At 32.7% G+C, this 19054-nt stretch overlaps 3 protein-coding genes across 4 annotated transcripts; 1 reads left to right on the forward strand and 2 right to left on the reverse strand.

Annotated features, from left to right (window-relative positions):
- Positions 1–1675: 1675 nt before the first annotated feature.
- LOC124531155 (mRNA cap guanine-N7 methyltransferase) lies at positions 1676–3852 on the reverse strand. Its single transcript, XM_047105625.1, has 2 exons — positions 2579–3852; positions 1676–2455 (listed from the first exon to the last, which is right to left on the reverse strand). Exons 1-2 carry the CDS (start codon positions 3666–3668, stop codon positions 2355–2357), a joined length of 1191 nt encoding a protein of 396 aa, XP_046961581.1. The 5' UTR covers positions 3669–3852; the 3' UTR covers positions 1676–2354.
- Positions 3853–4097: 245 nt separating this feature from the next.
- On the forward strand, positions 4098–10049 carry LOC124531457 (DNA topoisomerase 1). 2 transcript variants are annotated; one of them, XM_047106046.1, is made up of 10 exons: positions 4098–4259; positions 4575–4744; positions 4938–5330; positions 5734–5836; positions 5944–6117; positions 6205–6301; positions 6463–6625; positions 7087–8384; positions 8474–8750; positions 9039–10049. In XM_047106046.1, the coding sequence occupies exons 1-10, from the start codon at positions 4218–4220 to the stop codon at positions 9139–9141; spliced, it is 2820 nt and encodes a 939-aa protein (XP_046962002.1). In that variant the 5' UTR covers positions 4098–4217; the 3' UTR covers positions 9142–10049. The 2 variants fall into 2 exon arrangements, with proteins under 2 accessions (XP_046962002.1, XP_046962003.1); XM_047106047.1 differs by lacking the exons at positions 4098–4259; positions 4575–4744; positions 4938–5330; ... (2 more) ...; positions 6205–6301; positions 6463–6625 and adding an exon at positions 6860–7014.
- Positions 10046–18275, reverse strand: LOC124531458 (ATPase WRNIP1-like). Its single transcript, XM_047106048.1, has 8 exons — positions 17946–18275; positions 15809–16045; positions 15140–15312; positions 13112–13366; positions 12528–12681; positions 11766–11949; positions 11028–11273; positions 10046–10175 (listed from the first exon to the last, which is right to left on the reverse strand). The coding sequence occupies exons 1-8, from the start codon at positions 18153–18155 to the stop codon at positions 10063–10065; spliced, it is 1572 nt and encodes a 523-aa protein (XP_046962004.1). The 5' UTR covers positions 18156–18275; the 3' UTR covers positions 10046–10062.
- Between the last annotated feature and the right edge of the window lie 779 nt (positions 18276–19054).

The raw sequence follows: 19054 nt of genomic DNA on the forward strand, positions 1-19054 counted from the left end.
TTGCGCTCGCGTCTCAATATACACAAATACAATGTAATAACAAAGATATTAAACATTACTCCGTCTTTATAACGTATTTTGTAGCAACGCAACGATGATTAATTTCAAAATAAAACCATGCACTTTAACTAAAATATATATGAATAATCTATGTATTTTTCATAATATTAAATATATTGTCCTAATAAATTTTTGACCCTTAAAGTGTCACTTATACCTAATAAAAATATTTAAAATTAATTTTCGACTGGACGTGTTTTAGGCCATATACGGATTCGGATGCTTAATATTGTAATCAAAAATGGGCTTTCAAAATACGCTTTATTCGTAATCACTGCAGAGCCCTTTCTTTTTTATTTAAACTAATGATAGAATTTAATATATTTTATAACTAGCTGTGTCCGCGACCTTGTACGCGTTTGAATTTAACAAACAAATATATTGTAGCCTAAATTACTCCTTATTATATCAGTTATCTGCCAGTGAAAGTCCCGTCAAAATCGGTCCAGCCGATCCAGAGATTATCCGGAGCAAACAGACAGACATACAGACAAAAAATTGTAAAAAATATTATTTTGGTATATGTACCGTGTATATATATTATATGTATGCATTGAGTAAAAAAGGGCGATTTTAATATTACAAACAGTCACTCCAATTTTATTATATGTATAGGCTACAAAATAATGTCCTTAAACCTTATAAAGTACGATGTTGTACTTATGAATTTAATGTTAAAATGTGGTATATATCACAGGCAACTGGTTAAATGCTAATTTAACCACATTTAATTAACAGTCTAAACACTTGACTGAAGGGTTCCGTTATATCAGCGCGAAAGGCTTGAATGACACCCGCTAACATATTTCCATTCATAAAAACAGAAAGCTACTTAGTTTCGAAATCAATGGCATATTTATCGTAGGGCCAGGTTGTGCAGTGTACCAGGGCCCGGAGTTCAAGGGGCCCTCTTAACTAAACCTTAAGCTTCTGAAGCTAGAAAATCACGACCCTGTGCACAAGATATCTTATTTGGTATCTATAATTTTAAAGGGTAATTATTACTTAAAGAGGGATGGAAAAGAGGAGGTGAGGGCCCCGATTCTTTTTCTATGCACCGGGGCCCTTCCTCGCCTAGCTACGTTACTGTTCGAAATTATTGATAAACAATCTTATTTTTGAGTTAGGGGTCAGACCGAGTTAATCAAATACAATTAGAGTTGGGCTTTTTAACCTATAAAAAAAAAAGATTCAGAAAGGTAAAGAAAGTTACCCTATTCTATAAAGATGAATTGGCTGACTGTCATTCAGGCCACTGGTTTAACAGCACCGTTTAGTAAAGTGACTAGGCGTTTAATTGGATGGGTAGTTAAGCTAGTTATAGTAATGCTGTAATGATACATGTTACCTTCCCAATAAGTTAAAGTTGAATATATTGTCAAATAATTTAATTCTTACTATGATACTGTAGCAATCAATTTTAAATTATGAATCCATTCATTAAAAATCAGTGCATTAGAAACACTGCTGAAAGGAATCAATCATAAAGGATTAACAACTAGCAGAAGGAATTTTATTGAAAATACATTTAATTTCATAAAAAAGTCCTTGAGATTTCTTTTGGTATTTATCAGTTTGTATTTTTTAATTCTTTGCTGCAATAAGATTACACATGTTTACTTAAAAATTTATTACAATTATAACAGATTTGAAATGAATTTTAATTTTACCTTAAAACTAAATTTGTAAATGGAAGCTTAGCCCTGTTTGTGATTAATTCTTTAGGTAAAAACATAACTTCCAGACTTGTTTCACAATAAGTATGAAATGAGACCCAGACAGAAATATAAAATAGTTAAAATAAATGCTTTTTATTGCTCATACAATAATTATTATGCGTTACATTTACCCTTTAAAATTGATAAATATTTCTTGAAATTAACTAAATTTAGGTAGGTAACAAAAAATATATTCATTTTACTCAGATAAACCATAGTAAAACTTATACTCCTCAATTAACACTGATTTGGTAGCATTGGATTGATATCATAACCTTTACTAAAAGCACTTTAGTAAAAAATATTGGTGAGGTAAAATATAAGTTTTATAATTCATTTCATCAATCAAACAGGTCCACACACAGATTACAGAAACAGCATATTATTAACTATTTTTTTTTCTAGCAACAATTTGATAAAAGTTTGTTACATTTCATTTCAACAGCCTTGTTTATTATGATATTGTAAACATTTTTAACATTGTTATATTTAAAAAAAATTTAAGGCTTTATTTAGTATATAAACCTTAGTATATTCTAATTCATTCAGTATATAATACTAAATAATACTTAAATGTTATTTTGAGGGTGCAGTTTTTGTTGCAGTTACATACACTGGTTTCCCGTTTGAATCCCAAGTTGATTTACATTTCTTCATCACAAATGCTAAATATATAGCTGAAAGAAAAAAAATCTATTTAAACCATAATTATGGGATAAAAAAACAATTGCTTTAATAAGTCTCCATAATTATAAATAAATCATTAAAATACATTAACTTCTAAATTAGTTAAAACTTACTAGCAACTTCCCATTCAGACTTGCTCATTGTGCCAACATTATCAGTTTTTTCTGTCATATTAGCCATATAGTCTTTTGCATGTTCATAATCTTTTTCCTCACCAATTAATTCTCTATTTGCTGTTGCCGGATAACTCTCAAAGCATTTGATCCTTTGTAATAAATCTCTATACTTTCCAGAATAATCTTTAAAGAAATCTGCAAATCCAGCCTTGTATACTAATTCTAAACCATATTCCTTAGCCAACTTAACAAATAGTTCAAAATTTACTAAAAATTCTGGACAATCGACTACACCTTCTAAATGAAAATCATACTTCCCACCAAACAGAGGGTAACCATCCTCAGGGTTAAATAGTAATTTTATATTAAAAATCCTATTCCCAAAAGATGCATCTGGTGATTTTTTTGATCTAGTAATTATTTCATAAGCATCTGGTATTGTCCCAAAGAAAAATCCATCTGGTTTAAGACATTCTGATATATTTGATAGCATACGGCGTGCCTGCCCTAAGCTTTCAAAGCTATAATGTAAACCAAATTGGCAACTTGCAATATCAAACTTGATCGAGGGATCTTTGTATTTATCTCTTAATGTATCTTTAGTGCAATCAGTAGCTATAAATTCAGCAGTATACAACCTTCCTAAGCGACGTCGTAAATCTTCATATCGCGTTTTACATTGCTGAATTGAGATCTCCGCAATGTCAGCAAAAATAACATGCTCCACTCGTGCTTTTTGCCATTTACTTAAATCACCGCCCTTACCACAGCATATGTCGAGTATTCGTAGTGGCCTACCGTAATCCTTTTCACGTATTTTATCTGTATGTTCCTGTATAAGAACACTTTTGACCCAGTTATTAAAATTTCTTAAATAAAAAATTGGTGAATTGAACCTTTCTTTTAAGCCTTTTTCTTCAAGATGATTGTAATGAGCAGCTACAACATTGGAATGTGAATGTAACTTTTGAGGCACTACATCTTCGTCATCGCCTTCATGTCTTCGTTTAGTGCCTTTATTTTGTCGTTCCATTGAATTAAATTCATCGCTAACTTTTTCATGGTTTTCTGTTGACACATCATTCATTTCTATTTTTTTTTAAATAAAGCTTTTAAAATATTTACATCCAATTTTAATTCACCTTTAGTAAAAATACGTTAAAGACGAAAAATACAATCAAAATAAAAGAATTGAATTGTGTTTTCTTGCCTTACGAAATTCTCAATTCGGCTTCATTTTTTTATTGAAGTGTCATGTCAGTTGTAAAATGACAGACTATATATTACAGTCATTATTTTATTTGCCACAGAATGAAATATATTTATATTTAACAATTTACAATAGGTACCTACGTTGAGATAGATTTTTTTTGTAAACTGAAAGATATATCAATATACATATAATTAAAAAAATATAGTTTATTTTAAATAATAGTTACTAAATAAACCGATCTAAGCTGAAGTTAGCAACTAAGGAGAACATTGAACTACTTCACCCGAAGTTGGCGTTATTTGCGAGCGACGCATGCGCATTCGTCACATCGCGGCACTTAGAAAAATTGCTTTCGGTCGACCGGCCCCAATCCTCATGTAATCTCAGACGTGTCTCGAACAAACCGCGTTATACGTAGGCAAAATGAGCGTTGAAAATCCAGCAAGTGATAATGATTGCGATTCAGTAAGTACTCAGATAAATTATATTTTACCTTTGGTTTCCTTGTATTATACTGTTGTTTGTTAATAATGTTCCTATCAATCTGTTTACTAGTGATCCTGCATACTACAAAGCAAAAATTTTCTAAGTCCCAATATGGCGTCTACTATAGTTCTCGCATAAGAAAGAGGCTAAGCTTCGCATAGTAGTGATTTGATTGCTTTTAATGTATTATATTATTGTTCCTTAAACAAACAAATTCTATTTGACTATAATTCTTAATAAAAAATATATATATAGCTAAGCGTGAAATAAATCACGTTGCAATTTTATTCACAGGGAAAGGTAAATGGAAATAAAAATGAACACGTGAACGGCATTCACAACGGATACAGCAGCTCTGAGAAGCACAAGAGCAGCCACAAGTCTTCTAGCAAAGACAAGCATCGCGACAAAGACCGAGACCGGGATCACAAGAGCTCTTCCAAACATAGCAGCAGTTCGAACAGGTTATTTAACTCTAGAAAGTTCTTATAAATATATTTGCCTTCACATCTACCTTCCCATATAATACCCCAAAAATAAAAACAGGTCAAAATAATACTAATAAAAAAAACTTCACGTATATTTAATTAATTAAATACTAAAAAAATTCCCATTCTTAAAAATATTATAACTTTTTTTATCTTTTTTTTTTATTAGAGATAAAGATAAAGACAGGCACTCAAGTAGCAAAAATCATAGCAGTTCCCATAAGTCATCCAGCAAAGACAAAGAGCGTGATAAAGATCGTGATAAGCATAAGGAGAAGGATCGTTCAGACAAGGAAAAAGATCGCAGTGACAAAGAGAAGGAAAAACACCGTAGTGACAAGGACCGTCATCGAGACAAAGATAAAAGTGACAGAGAGAAACACAAATCAAGTGATGGTGAAAAGAAGTCATCATCAAAAGAGAACTCTTCGTCATCAAAGGAAAAAGAACATAAGTCAAAGGATAGGGATAAAGAAAGGGATGAGAAAGAACGTCACAAAAGTGAAAAAGACAGACATCGCAGCGATAAAGACAAGCACTCCAGTTCTAAAGACAAGCACAGGTAGTTCATTATATGTTAAGTTTTACTGATTTCGCTTTTAAGTAAATGATCAGAAATTAAGGCATGATAGACAGTTTTAATATGTTATGAATAAAGCATTTAGTTTTATATGTAAAAGAAATTGTTGACTGCAACTATGCTTGTGTTTAAGGGTTAGTAGCCAGGTGATATAGCATAATAAAGTTCTAGCTTAATTTGGTAATAATCTGGCTACTAAAGAGCATTATGCTGCTATTAATATGGTCAGTTCCTTGCTCATTTACAATATCAATATAAGTATTTATTGTAATATTACTGATATATATAAGAATCTTGTGTTTGGTATTGTAATATTTACTATGAACTACATTTAGCAATTCAAACATCTCAATGAATTTTTCAAACATTTTTTTTTTTTGAACAGCTCCAGCAAAGTCAAAGATAAACACAACAGTGAAAAGCATGAAAAGATTAAAATTGATCCCGATTTTGATGATTATTCCACAAAACAGGGGCCCAGTCTAGAGGTAATTGATAAAGAAACATTATAACTTTTAAAATACTGTTTGGTTATAAAAAATTAAAAACAATTGTAATCAATGACCAAAATTAAAGTTTAATATCAACATTGCAGATAGAAGTTGAAATAAAACCAGAAGTAAAAGAAGAAATTGATGATGGCTATGGGGGTGCTAATACAACAGTTTCATCATGTGATTACTCAATGTCTCAGTTCAAAGATGAACCTCTTTCTGAATTGCCTCCTGATGAAGAAAGTGCCTCTGAGGGGGAAGAAGATATTCCTCTGGTATGACATTATAATTTTAAAATTTTTATATATCTGTCTTGTATAAATGCAATGAAATTTTGATATGTAACTTATATTCTACTATAGTTGGAGCGTATGGCGTCAAAAAAGCGAGCTGCTAGCGAAAGTGAAGAAGAAACACCATTACTTCAGCGCAAGAAGTCAAAAAAGAAGCCTAAAAAAGGTGAATAGATAATTATAACAATGTCTTTAATTATTCCTATTATGATTCCTTATAAATGTATATAATTAAGTTTATAATGATATGATCAAATGTTTATTAGTTATAGTACTATAAATGTTTTATTTGTATTTGTTATAAAGTATACAAATTTTATCTTTTAGAAATTTATGATGATGATGATGAGGAAGATGAGGCACCCAGTAAGAAGAAAAAGAAAGCAGAAAAAAGAAAAGCTAACAAGAGTATTAAGACTGAAGCAGATGAAAATCCCAGTCCTACGAAACGCAAGAAAAAAGATGAAGAAGAGCCAGAAGTTTGGAAGTGGTTAGTAGAAAAACTTATTCATAATCTTTAACTACAAATTTTGTAACCATTTCATGTATTACACTATCATTTTTAAAATAGTATGACACACAGTACACACAAATTAACTGCTGCCAAAAAATTTGTCATCAAGTCAAAAAATAATTATATCTATCTATCTATTTTACTGTAGCAATACTAGAGTAAGTTACTAAAACTAACACAAGATGGCGCTTCATGTCTTTCGTATCATTGAAGCTAACCTGACATGACATAACTTTGAGGTTATGTTTGTTAAAATATAACATGATTGTCTTGATAGGTATAAATGTATTAAAGTGTAAATCATTTCTTAAAGTCACTTCTGAGAATGTTCGAACAGTACGGCAATTAAGAGTTTTTCGCAAAAAGTAAATTCATTAACAGAACTCGTTATTTTTATTATGACATACATACAATTAATTTAATATGTGTTTTTTTAGGTGGGAAGAATCTAAAAAAGAAGATGGTACGAAATGGCATTTCCTTGAACATAAAGGACCATTGTTCGCACCAGCTTATGAACCATTGCCTGATACTGTGAAATTCCGCTATGATGGTAAGGTAGTAAAGCTTTCCCAGGATAGTGAAGAAGTTGCTGGATTTTATGCTCGTATGTTGGATCACGAATATACTACAAAAGCCACATTCAATAATAACTTTTTTGGAGATTGGCGTAAAGTGATGACACATGAAGAAACTAAACTCATTAAAGATCTCTCCAAATGCGATTTTAAAGAAATGCAAGCGTATTTCCAAAGTCTCTCAGAAAAGAATAAAAATAGGACGAAGGAAGAAAAAGCTGCTCTTAAAGCTAAAAATGAGGAAATCCAAAAAGAATATGGTTTTTGTATAATAGATGGACATAAAGAAAAAATTGGCAACTTCAGAATAGAACCCCCCGGTTTGTTCAGAGGAAGAGGAGAACACCCAAAAATGGGAATGTTAAAGAGGCGTGTTATGCCTGAAGATGTTCTTATTAATTGTTCTAAAGATAGTAAAATACCTAAACCACCACCAGGGCACAAATGGAAAGAAGTCAGACACGATAACACTGTCACTTGGTTGGCATCTTGGACTGAAAATGTACAAAGCCAAGCAAAATATGTTATGTTAAATCCTAGTTCAAAATTGAAAGGTGAAAAGGATTGGCAAAAGTATGAGACTGCCAGAAATCTACATAAGAGTATTGATAAAATAAGAGACACATATCGAGCAGATTGGAAGGCAAAAGAAATGCGTGTCCGTCAACGGGCTGTAGCACTTTATTTTATCGATCGATTGGCATTGAGAGCAGGTAATGAAAAAGATGATGATCAAGCCGATACAGTTGGTTGTTGTTCTCTCCGTGTTGAACACATTGAGTTGCATAAGGAGAAAGATGGAAAGGAATATGTTGTTGTCTTTGATTTTTTGGGTAAAGATTCCATTAGATATTACAATGAGGTACCTGTTGAAAAACGGGTGTTTAAAAATCTTGAAATATTTATGGAGCATAAAAAAGGCAGCGATGATCTGTTTGATAGATTAAACACTCAAACATTGAATGAACATTTAAAAGATTTGATGCCTGGATTGACTGCCAAGGTCTTCCGTACCTACAATGCATCAATAACATTGCAAAAACAATTAGAGGAGCTAACAGACCCAGATGCCTCAATACCAGAAAAAATATTAGCATATAATAGAGCAAATAGAGCTGTTGCTATACTTTGCAACCATCAACGTGCTGTTCCGAAAGGTATTGTTGATTATCTAAAATATCATTTAACTTAATTTATTGCAATCAATATTTATAAATTAATTGTTAATTAAACTTTTAATTTTTAGGTCATTCAAAATCAATGGAAGCTTTGAAAGAAAAAATTCAAACTAAACGAGATCAAGTAGATGAAGCTGAGGCAGATTATAGAGATGCAACCAAAGCTGCTAAAAGAGGTTCAGTGAAAGAAAAGTTAGCATGTGATAAAAAGAAAAAAGCTCTTGAGAGACTGAAGGAGCAGTTAAAAAAATTAGAACTTCAAGAAACTGACCGTGATGAAAACAAAACAATTGCTCTTGGCACTTCTAAGCTCAACTATCTTGACCCCCGAATTTCAGTATCATGGTAAGTGAACAAGATTTATACTAGAATTTGATGCTGCTATATAAGCTGAAATCGAAGCATTTAATTTTATTATTTACTATGAAAATGTGTGTGTATGGTAACAATTAGTCTTACACAAAGAAATATTGAAATTATGTTCTAATAGTATAATATTATAAGAAGGTATATTTTGTTCATCATCCTTTGTAGCAGATAATTTGTATTATATTTTTAATGTTAACATATTAGTGTACTCTGCAGATTGAACCAGTGTTATTTAAAGAGTCAAATTTTATATTATATTTACAGGTGTAAAAAACATGGTGTGCCTATTGAAAAGATCTACAACAAGACTCAGCGTGATAAATTCCGTTGGGCGATTGATATGGCCGGACCGGACTATGTTTTCTAAGTTTAACTTTAGCATTAGCTATACTTTATATATCTTCTATATACTATTTTTCATACCTGCAAACGTTCCACATTATACATCCATTTCTTTATATTATCATTATTTATTTTTATGAATTTTTGACCAAGATTAAAATTCATGTTTATTTTATACATTGATAATTATTATAGACAAAAAGAAATCTGTTCCTGAAGTTTTAAGATCATAATTAGAAGTCTGATTCTAATTTATTTTAGATTAATGTTTCAAGTTTGCTGATCTTAATGATTTTGTTTGTGTTAGCTTAGTTAGTGTTAGTGGAAACTAGTATAAGATTGTACAAATTTTGCAATCAATTTGCGTAAGTAATGGCACATTTTATTAAACTACAAGTTAGACGTAATAAAAATTCATTCTTAGATTTTACAATATAAGATAGAATTACAGTCTTAGTATAAATCTTATTATTTTTATGTTTCAAAAATGACAGTGCTGAATAAGTTTAAGATAAAATAGTCATTTTGGTAGTTCAGTATCCATTTAATTTGTATATAATAGTGAGGCTATTTGTTCATTTGAATGAGTGCCCATTTTCTAATTATGTGGAGCAATTCAGTGTTATTAGCTGAATACAATAAGCATCTGAAATGCTACAGTCTCATGCCCACAAAACTAGAATAATGTAAATTTATATTGTATTTTTGTGCACAATGTGCAGTAGGCAAATGTTGTAAATTAAGATAATGTTATTTTATTTTTATAAACATAGGACCGAAAATTATGGCAAATACAAAGCCAGTCAGTGTTATGAAGGTACAATGTAGGTAAAATTTGTAATATTACAGTGATGTGTGCGTCTTGTAAATAGTAAATTTTTACCATGTCATATTGTGAAATGAGATTATCCCAAATAAAACATTGACACTTGATTTTATTTTTTTATTACATTGGTTCTTCATCAGCTCCGTTAAAGAAATTGACATTTTCCAATCCCTCCGGCATGTAACAAATACCAGAATAATCTCGATGTTTTGTGTTATATCCTTTACCATATCCTGAAAATAAAATATTTGGATTATTGGTATTTGTTATTCTTAGATATTGAAGGAAATATTCAGGTTTAACAATATTTGTATCGATTTTTATAGCGTCGATAGGTGTGTCCTGTATGATTGTCCACAAACATTAATTACAAGTTCCTCCTTCATTACTTTATATAATATCGGATATAGCACAAAAGTCGTATTTTTAAAAAACCTGCTTGTGTTTTATACGTAAGTAAAATGTTCTCCATAATGTGCCCTAGGGAAGTGAACTAATTTTGTAAATTCTCAATTTGGTGTTACAAGCTCAAGTTACAATTTTATCTTCACTTTTCGCTATAGTGTGTCTGTCCATCATCGACTCTGTTACTAGGCAGGGCTTTCGGCGAGCCCGTCTGTGTACGTAAAGTAAGTACAATGCAAGAAGCATAAGAAGAAACCCAGCGATTGTGTTTCCCAGGAACCATTAACATTTTATAATCACCTTTTGCAGACAAGCGTCCTTTAACATATATTTTTGTTAATATAACAACAGAAGCACTTGGGTATGTTCCCTATGATGCTATCAACAAAATCATGAATATTATTCCATATGTACATAAAATGTAAGAGCGTACAATATGTATTGAGAAGCTAGAGTTTTTATGTTGATTTCTTTTAATTTATGCCACAATTATTCTTTAGCATCTTTGTTTAAGATGACCGGGATAGCTCTTTTCGACAACTTTTTTTTTATTTATTTTTTAGCGGAAGATTATTTACATGAACCATTCAACTATATTAAAGATCGCATTGTTTACATCGCCATACTCGTCATACATACCGGTTTTCTATTAAATTTAAAAACTAAGGAAGCAATCTCACCTAAATCTTTCATAAGTTTTGTAGGTGCATTACGTAGGTGTAATGGCACAGAAGGCAAGGGGCCCTTTGCTTCGGTGAGAGATCTCTGAACTCTCTTCATCGCATGAAAAACCTCTGGGCTTTTGTCGGCCCTGGCCAGTCTCACCGCGCACTGAGCGAGCAGAACGTCACATTCCGGCATGCCTATGTGCTGACAGCCTTGCAGGCACGCCACTGCATCAGTTAACGCACTTGGATCGCCTAAGCCTAAAATGCATAAAAGCTATAAATCGTCCTTTCTGCATAGTGATGATTATGCTCACGATTTCTTGAACTATGTATAATTATCGCTGTATCCTAACAACATGTAAGGGGTTGTCCATTAATCACATGAGGCTTGAAAGGGGGGGGAGGGGTTTGATAAAAATCACGAAAATAACACAAGGGGGGTGTAGTAAGATATCTCGTGTATTTATTTTTTCGTCTAATGCGCGATTTTTAAACAAATATGGTCCTTAATTTCAGAATAAAATAAGATTATAGTTTATACCTGTATTTAAATTAAGATAATATTCAGAAAATTTTAAGATTCGTTGTAGGTACTAAAAAATACACGTGATGTTTAGAAGGGGGAGGGGGGGGGGTGGTCTTAAACCTCACTACGTATCACCAATGGGGGAAAAAATGCTAAAAAAAGATCACGTGATTAATGGACAACCCCTAAGTGGCATCGAGCACGAGGGCCGACTGAGTACTGACCGACGTCCTCGGCGGCGGCGCGTACGAGGCGGCGCGCGACGTAGAGCGGGTCCTCGCCGGAGCGCAGCGCGCGCGTGGTCCAGTACAGCGCCGCGTTGTCGTCGCCCGCGCGGATCGACTTGTGGATGGCCGACACCACGTTGTAGTGCTCCTCGCCTCCCCGGTCGTAGAGAATGTGCGACCGCTGCGGATCGGACAATACCTTGTAGATTTTACTTTACTCTACTTTACTTTACATATATGCCATTCGAGTTATGAAAATTTTCAACAAATGGTCTATTTTGGACACATCCTCAAAGTGATTAATAGAAAAAGAAAATCCTACCCTGTTTAGAAATAGCTGTTTGATTTGTTAGTCAATTTACCTAGAATCTTGAAATTCCAAAATTATATAACATTTTATGACGTGCTCATTTAAAAAGAAATGGTAGCAAAAATCGACATATTTTTTTAATTCCACAGTAAATGTTTTTATGATTTTAGTGAAAAAGCAAAACTGAATGGTTTTCGTGTACAACTTACAGGTATTCTAAAATTCAGTTGCTATCAAATATTTCTTGCAGATATTTATTTTTTTCTTGTAATAAAAAAAAATCCGTACTTGCGCGTAAGCAAGATTACCTTTTGGCGCCCGTGAATTGCTGAATTTTTGAATTGACTCGAATCAAATCAATTTTATTCAAGTAAACTTCACAATGAAGCGTTTTTGAATCGTCACTCACTCTAATCTGCTCTGTTTTACTCACTAAGTTTCCTACTAACTTTAATTCCTATTTTCAAATCTTCCAAACTTATATAGTTGCTGTGGCCCGCGGGGCCGGCCTCGAGCACGAGCTCCAACGCGCCGAGAGCAATGCGGGCGTCTCCGTCGCAAATCTCCGCAAGAAAACGAATTGATTTCCTTTCTATTATGTATCTAAAATAAATGTTTTATTATACTAATTGATATGGTAAAGGGGAATCAAATTTTCTTGAATTTTTAGGTAGAATTTCAGAATTTTATTAATATTACACAATAACGGAAGTACTTGGGGGGTTTTGGTACTATTTTTGATTGTTAAGGTCAATAATTGAAAAAACATCACCATCAAATAGTGACCCATAGTATTCTTGTGTTCTGGTTTTAAGGATGAGTGAGCTAGGGAGAACTACGAGCATACACAGGACACAGACATAGTTTCCATCATAAAATCTTAGTTTCCAAGGTACTTGGCATATTGGCGATGAATCGTATGGTCAATATTTGTTAAAGTGAGTTGTAGATACTATATAAGGGCGGTGACGATTACTTTTCTAGGTTCACTTGCCAGTGTGCGTTTCAAGTTAAAATAAAAAAAAAAACTAACTTGTCCTTAACAATTTCATTATTAACCTTATCTTCTATACTATCAACAACGACAGCCAAATTATTCCTTATCACAGCTCTTTCTAAAATCTGCCATACATCATCCACTGTTAATTTGCTGAGAACTATAATTTTGCATCGACTCAAAAGAGCATTATTCAAACTGAAAGAGGGGTTCTCTGTAGTTGCGCCAATCAGCGTAATCGTGCCATTTTCTACATGCGGCAGGAATGTATCTTGTTGCAATTTATTGAATCTGTAATATTTTAATTAATAATATTAATAAAAATAAGATACTGTAAACTTCATTAACGTTATGTCAATGATATTCTAATAAACAGATATGTTATATCCATACTAAACAACAGAAATAAAATTTTAACAAAAATAAAAACCGACTTCAAACAAAACAGTATTTTAAAACAATAACTATAACTACCTTATATAATCGCAAAGCGACTTTTAAGTAGTCTAATATTTTTCATTTCATTTTACCTAGGATGACTCTCAAAAATATGTTAAATATGCAATTATTTTTATTACTTTTTAGTGCATTTTAATTTGTTTTAAAATACTGTTTTGTTTGAAGTCGGTTTTTCTTTTTGTTAAATTTTTATTTATTTTTTGATTTTAAGTGAAGCTGATGTAGACTAACATTTTTTTCTTAATATGGATAGATTAAGCGTGCCGTTTATATGAATCAGAAACTACTTCAGGAACAATTTCAAAAGAAACTTTCCAATAAAGCAAAATTAGACTTTCGAAAATGCGGCTTTAATACGTCATGCGGCATAAACTACAAGGTACCACCCTCGAATGAGCTGTAATCGACCTCAGTAAAAAAACTTTGCAAAAGAGCTATTCGTATACTATGTCGTACATCATATGACATCACATCATATACACAAAATTTGATTAAAGACAGAAAGAAATTCTGCCCCAAATCGCACCCTAACTGTAAGCCGTTTAGGAGTTCCGTCAATACATAGTATAAAACAAAGTCGCTTTCTCTGTCCCTATATCTTTAAAACTACGCAACGGATTTTGATGCGGTTTTTTTTAATAGATAGTGTAATTCAAGGGGAAGGTTTGTGTATATAATAAATGAACAATATAGTAAAGAAACACTGACAATTTTAGAAGTTTGCAATGTGATGTCGTAAATAAACAAATTCTTTAGTATATTTAGTATCAGCATTGCACCCGTGAGAAGTCGGGGCGGGTCGCTAGTTGATTATAATATTAACGATTATGATAATTACATGAACATAACCACGTTCCGGAAGGTGATTCAAATATCCAAGTAACCCATAAATAAAAGATTCGACCGAGTATTGCTAACGTGCTCCTCAGAATTGTTCCGTTCCCTCCCGTTCCCTTAATTTGTCATGGATCCTGTGCTCAGAACCTTACCAAACTTTCACCAAACTACCCTTAAAGTATATCCTTTATAATAAAAAAAGAATCATCAAAATTGGTTAACGTGATATTGAGTTATTCACCTATTTGTCGCGCATAAACATAATGCAAATTTAAGACTTATGTCGTTTTCATACGGATACCATCATCGGAAAAAAAAAATGGGACCCCACGGGAAGCACTACCTTTCAAACAAAAAAAAAAAATATCAAAATCGGTCCACCCAGTAAAAAGTTATGAGGTAACAAACATAAAAAAAAAATACAGACGAATTGATAACCTCCTCCTTTTTGAAGTCGGTCGAAAAGTGTGCCGCGCCGGGGACCGTTTACTTTAGTTTATTTTTACATTTCATTAATAGTAAATAGGATAGCTTGATAAAAACAATAAGGAAAAGGGATAACTAGATGTTTTAATTACGCAAAACGTATTACTACGTAATTATGTTGTATTATAACGTATTACTACGTAATTATGTTGTATTATAACGTATTACTACGTAAAACGACTAAAGGCAAACGTCACAATTAGGACGTTTTCTAGTCTTCACTTTTTGCGCGTTAATAACATATCTGTTTACTACAACATCATTGCGTTATGTATATAATACCTATGTATTTCATCCATAAACAAAACGGTTTGTCTTTTGTATTGAGCTTCGTTTTTCGCGACCTTAACAGCTTCCTTCACGTCATTGATACCGGACATCGTTGCAGAGTATTTCACAAATCGTAAATTACTTTGTTCAGCGCAAATTTTTGCAATAACATTTGCTATGGACGTCTAAAAAATTAAAAGTATTAATTATTTATGTGTTTTAATAGCCGTTATAAATTATTTATTTAGGAAATAACAATAAATTTACTTGTTTTGATTCTATAAATGTTTCTATTTATGAATGACCTCGTCGACCGAAATATGTAGGTTTCCTCAAGATGGTAGTCTTCGCCGTCGAGAAGTTGTTGTATATATACAAATGGAGACCATGAGAACTCATAAACTCAGCTTACCCGGACTTAAACCCGCAATCTTCGACCATTTTTTTTTACGCTGGAAAAACGCTTTACGCGCATCCCCCATGTGATGGAAAGTGGGGGGTATGGGACTCTCCGGTTTCCTGAACGCCTGTTGCGCCCAGGTTCACCGGGTTTACCCACTAAAAAGCCAGCGATACCCTCTCCGTCTTTCGGCGGGCGCCACGGGATCGCTTACGCATGCTACCGTGACGCCCTGACGGCGCAATCTTCGACCAAATCCCATGTAAGATTTTATCATTTACCTTTCCACATCCAGGTGGTCCCCATAGTATCATGTTAGGAATTATTTTCTTTACGAGCATGGAGTGCAACATAGAGCCTTTTCCAAATGCGTCTATTTGTCCGACAATATCATCGAGAGTGTTTGGTCTCATTGCCTCAGCCAATGGAATTTTTCTTGTATCATTTGAAGCTGATGATTTGTTTGGTTTTTCCTTAATAGTCAGTTGACTTTTAACTGGTGTTGTATTTTGCAAATCCTGGAAAAAATTATGAAAAAACAATATAGGAATAAATCGACAATATACAAGTTGGGAAATTTGAGGTTGGTAGCTAGGTGTCCCAGTAACCACCTAAATTAAAACTAATAATAAAATTTTAAATTAACATGGTTAATTTTATTATTAAAGTTATTAATTTCGGGATATTTACCATGTTTTTTATTTTTTTTCGGTGGAGCTCGATATTTCGACATTGTCTACGAATGTCTTGTTCTTTATTCGTAAATATCCCGAAATAAATAGCTTTAATAATAATAATAGTCTTATTTCTCATCCACAATTCAAATAAAACATGAAATTTTAATAAATATTTATAATATACAATTTACATGCAAGTATGCTTTTATGACTACGAACTGGTGTACGAAATCGGACTGCAAATTTCTGTTTTGTTTATTTAAGGAAAGCAAAGGAGGTTGAATATCTCCACCTGTTAGAAATATTAACTATTTTTTACATCGCCAGTGCGTCCCCAACTGTGCCATCCCCTCTAGACAGGAATACAACAAAAAATGCTAAGTATTACTGTTTAGTAACAATACAGATCTCGAGGTGCTGAGTTGGAGGATTTAGTTAGGTCAAAAAAAACTTATTAACACCGTGAAGTGTGAAAGTTTGAAGAGTTTACATTCGCGCGCCTCGGCAGGCATGAAAAGCGTTGGTCCTATAACACTTGTACTCATTCCGTTCATGCCAATAAAATAAAGGGCATAGCTGTGTCGGCTCACACAATTGTGCCCTTTATTTATGTACCTATTAACCCAATTATGTACCTATTAACCCAATCTATGGCCACTATGCCCAAAATTGGCTGGACAAGATCACCATCATATGATGGGTGAGAAGTACCTATCCAGACAGACTTGTATAAAACTCTGCTACCTAGTCTATGTGCTGATCATATAACTAATTTATGTTCTGTGATGTCTAGACATAGCAATCCAATATGTGAGTATTTGTACCATTTAAGTTTATATAGGTTTTGTTGACTGTTATTTTTATTAAAATCAAATATGCAATGAGGGTTAAAAAATCTATAAATGAAAGAATGCATCATATCTTCATAAACTGAACTAAAAATGTGATAATTCTAATTATTTATCAGATGTTTCGTCAGTCATCTAATTTAATGAGAAAGTGATTTATATTGTTGCTTAAAGATATAAATATATTTACAAGTTCTATATGATTTTGTTAAGTGATTAATTTATTTATTAAGGGTAAGATTACAATCAATTAATATACCAAGATATAATACTATCTATATCTAACTGACATTTAAAATAAAGATATTGAATTACTGCCACCCTTAGGAAATTTTAACAACTTGGAAGCCTAAGTATGGATGAATTTCCATATTATATATGCATGGGTTATTTATATAATCAAGAAAAAGACTGAGCCAAAGAATAATTAATTATGGAACACTGGATTAGTAGGTAAATAAACATTAATATGTCAAATCAAATCGGTCAACTTAACACATAGTCTGAAATTGCCAAGGTAACTGTGAAACAAGCATAGAGAATCCTGTTATCGCAAAAGCTTAGCTTACATCTGAAGAGAGCAAAGCTTACTTTATATAAGACCAAGATACCTTCAACCGCTCAATTAACTTTTGTACGAAATCCTAAAACCTGTTATTTCCATGGTATTACTGAATTAGCTTATTAAATGTTTTCTTGTAGGCTCATTGAGGCATTTTTGTATGTATTATCACAGTAATAAAATTCCTAAATTATTATAGAAAAATGGAAACATAGATACAGAAAGTTACAAATATGAGTTCTGGAATTGTATTTAAAAATTAAATAACCACATTCACGGCAATATTGGCTCAATCTGGGGCGGAATTAGTATATTATTTAGAACTACTAACCCGAGATTTTGAAATGCTACTTGCTAAACTTCCAACAACTTTAACTTTTTTCGCTTGCGAATTTTCTTCTAAGTGTGATCCATCTCTTTTCGTACTGTTTTCCGATAGAGTATTTAAAAAAATACACTTATTTACATGGTTTTCTATGGATTGTTTTTCATACAATCTATTACAAACCGGACAAGAAATAAGTTTATCGTTGTCGGACATATCTTATACATGAAACAACGTATTCTTATTTAATTTAATAGACACAAATATTAAACTGTTAAAATGAAGGGAATTCGTTTTTTTTTTTTGTAATGTAATGATAAATACTAAATAGACGAAGAATGTAGTTCAAAATTTACAGCTTACGCAGATTCAACATTGTTTACTTCGAATATTTCGTGTTCGTACATGTACGCTGTAGATAAGTACATAATACATATCTTTCAAATTTTGACTTTTTGAGTGTTATAAACTTATAACTTTTATAAAACAGGCAATTGTTGCCACTTGCTAGTAATAAGAAAACATATTAAAATACAATATGAAATTATACGTATTGGTGGTATATATATGGATCAGGATATCTTGTGAGCTATAAGTGTAAATGATTGATTTTCTATAAAGCTCCAGTTTTTGTCTTGAGTTACTTCCATTTACTTCATTATAAACTTTACCAGCAGCTCTATTTCTTTTTACTACACTAGGCCCCTTACTCTCAACTGCTTCAGCCCACCTGTGAGTAAGGTACACTAGAAAATCACCGCATGTGCGACCCCGTCGGAAACCGTACTGGCGTTTGATAATTAAGACTGGTGTCAAGTCGGGAGCACAAATCCGTAACACGGTTGGAGGGATGTCATCTGGTCCACTCGGATTATGAATATCCAAGAAAAGAAGTGCTTTACGAAGTGCACTTTGCCGGAATTTAACCTCCGGCATCGTTGTATTACACCGCGGAATTGTTGGTGGTGACTTCCCTTGGTCATCTAGAGCCGAGGTCGACGCGAAGAGAGAGCCTAAAAGATCAGTTTTCTCTTTCGCGGTATGAAATAAGAAAATTAAGACATCATTCGATGACCCTTACAATCAAGCCTCGGGTCTAGCGGTGGCAGAAGTTA

The sequence above is a fragment of the Vanessa cardui genome, chromosome 7 (assembly GCF_905220365.1).
Source record: "Vanessa cardui chromosome 7, ilVanCard2.1, whole genome shotgun sequence".
Lineage (NCBI taxonomy): Eukaryota > Metazoa > Arthropoda > Insecta > Lepidoptera > Nymphalidae > Vanessa > Vanessa cardui.

Excerpts from the sequence above, each read along its gene's own strand:
- LOC124531155 (XM_047105625.1), bottom strand. The coding sequence starts at position 3,668 with ATGAATGATGTGTCAACAGAAAACCATGAAAAAGTTAGCGATGAATTT. Across the intron at positions 2,456-2,578 it reads GTCTGAATGGGAAGTTGCTA|CTATATATTTAGCATTTGTG; the intron begins GTAAGTTTTAAC and ends TTTTTCTTTCAG.
- LOC124531457 (XM_047106046.1), top strand. The coding sequence starts at position 4,218 with ATGAGCGTTGAAAATCCAGCAAGTGATAATGATTGCGATTCA. Across the intron at positions 4,260-4,574 it reads GTGATAATGATTGCGATTCA|GGAAAGGTAAATGGAAATAA; the intron begins GTAAGTACTCAG and ends TTTTATTCACAG. Across the intron at positions 8,385-8,473 it reads TCAACGTGCTGTTCCGAAAG|GTCATTCAAAATCAATGGAA; the intron begins GTATTGTTGATT and ends TTTAATTTTTAG.
- LOC124531458 (XM_047106048.1), bottom strand. The coding sequence starts at position 18,155 with ATGTCCGACAACGATAAACTTATTTCTTGTCCGGTTTGTAATAGATTG. Across the intron at positions 11,950-12,527 it reads ATTTGAAAATAGGAATTAAA|CGGTCGCACATTCTCTACGA; the intron begins GTTAGTAGGAAA and ends TCCGATCCGCAG. Across the intron at positions 11,274-11,765 it reads CGCCGCCGCCGAGGACGTCG|GCTTAGGCGATCCAAGTGCG; the intron begins GTCAGTACTCAG and ends TATGCATTTTAG.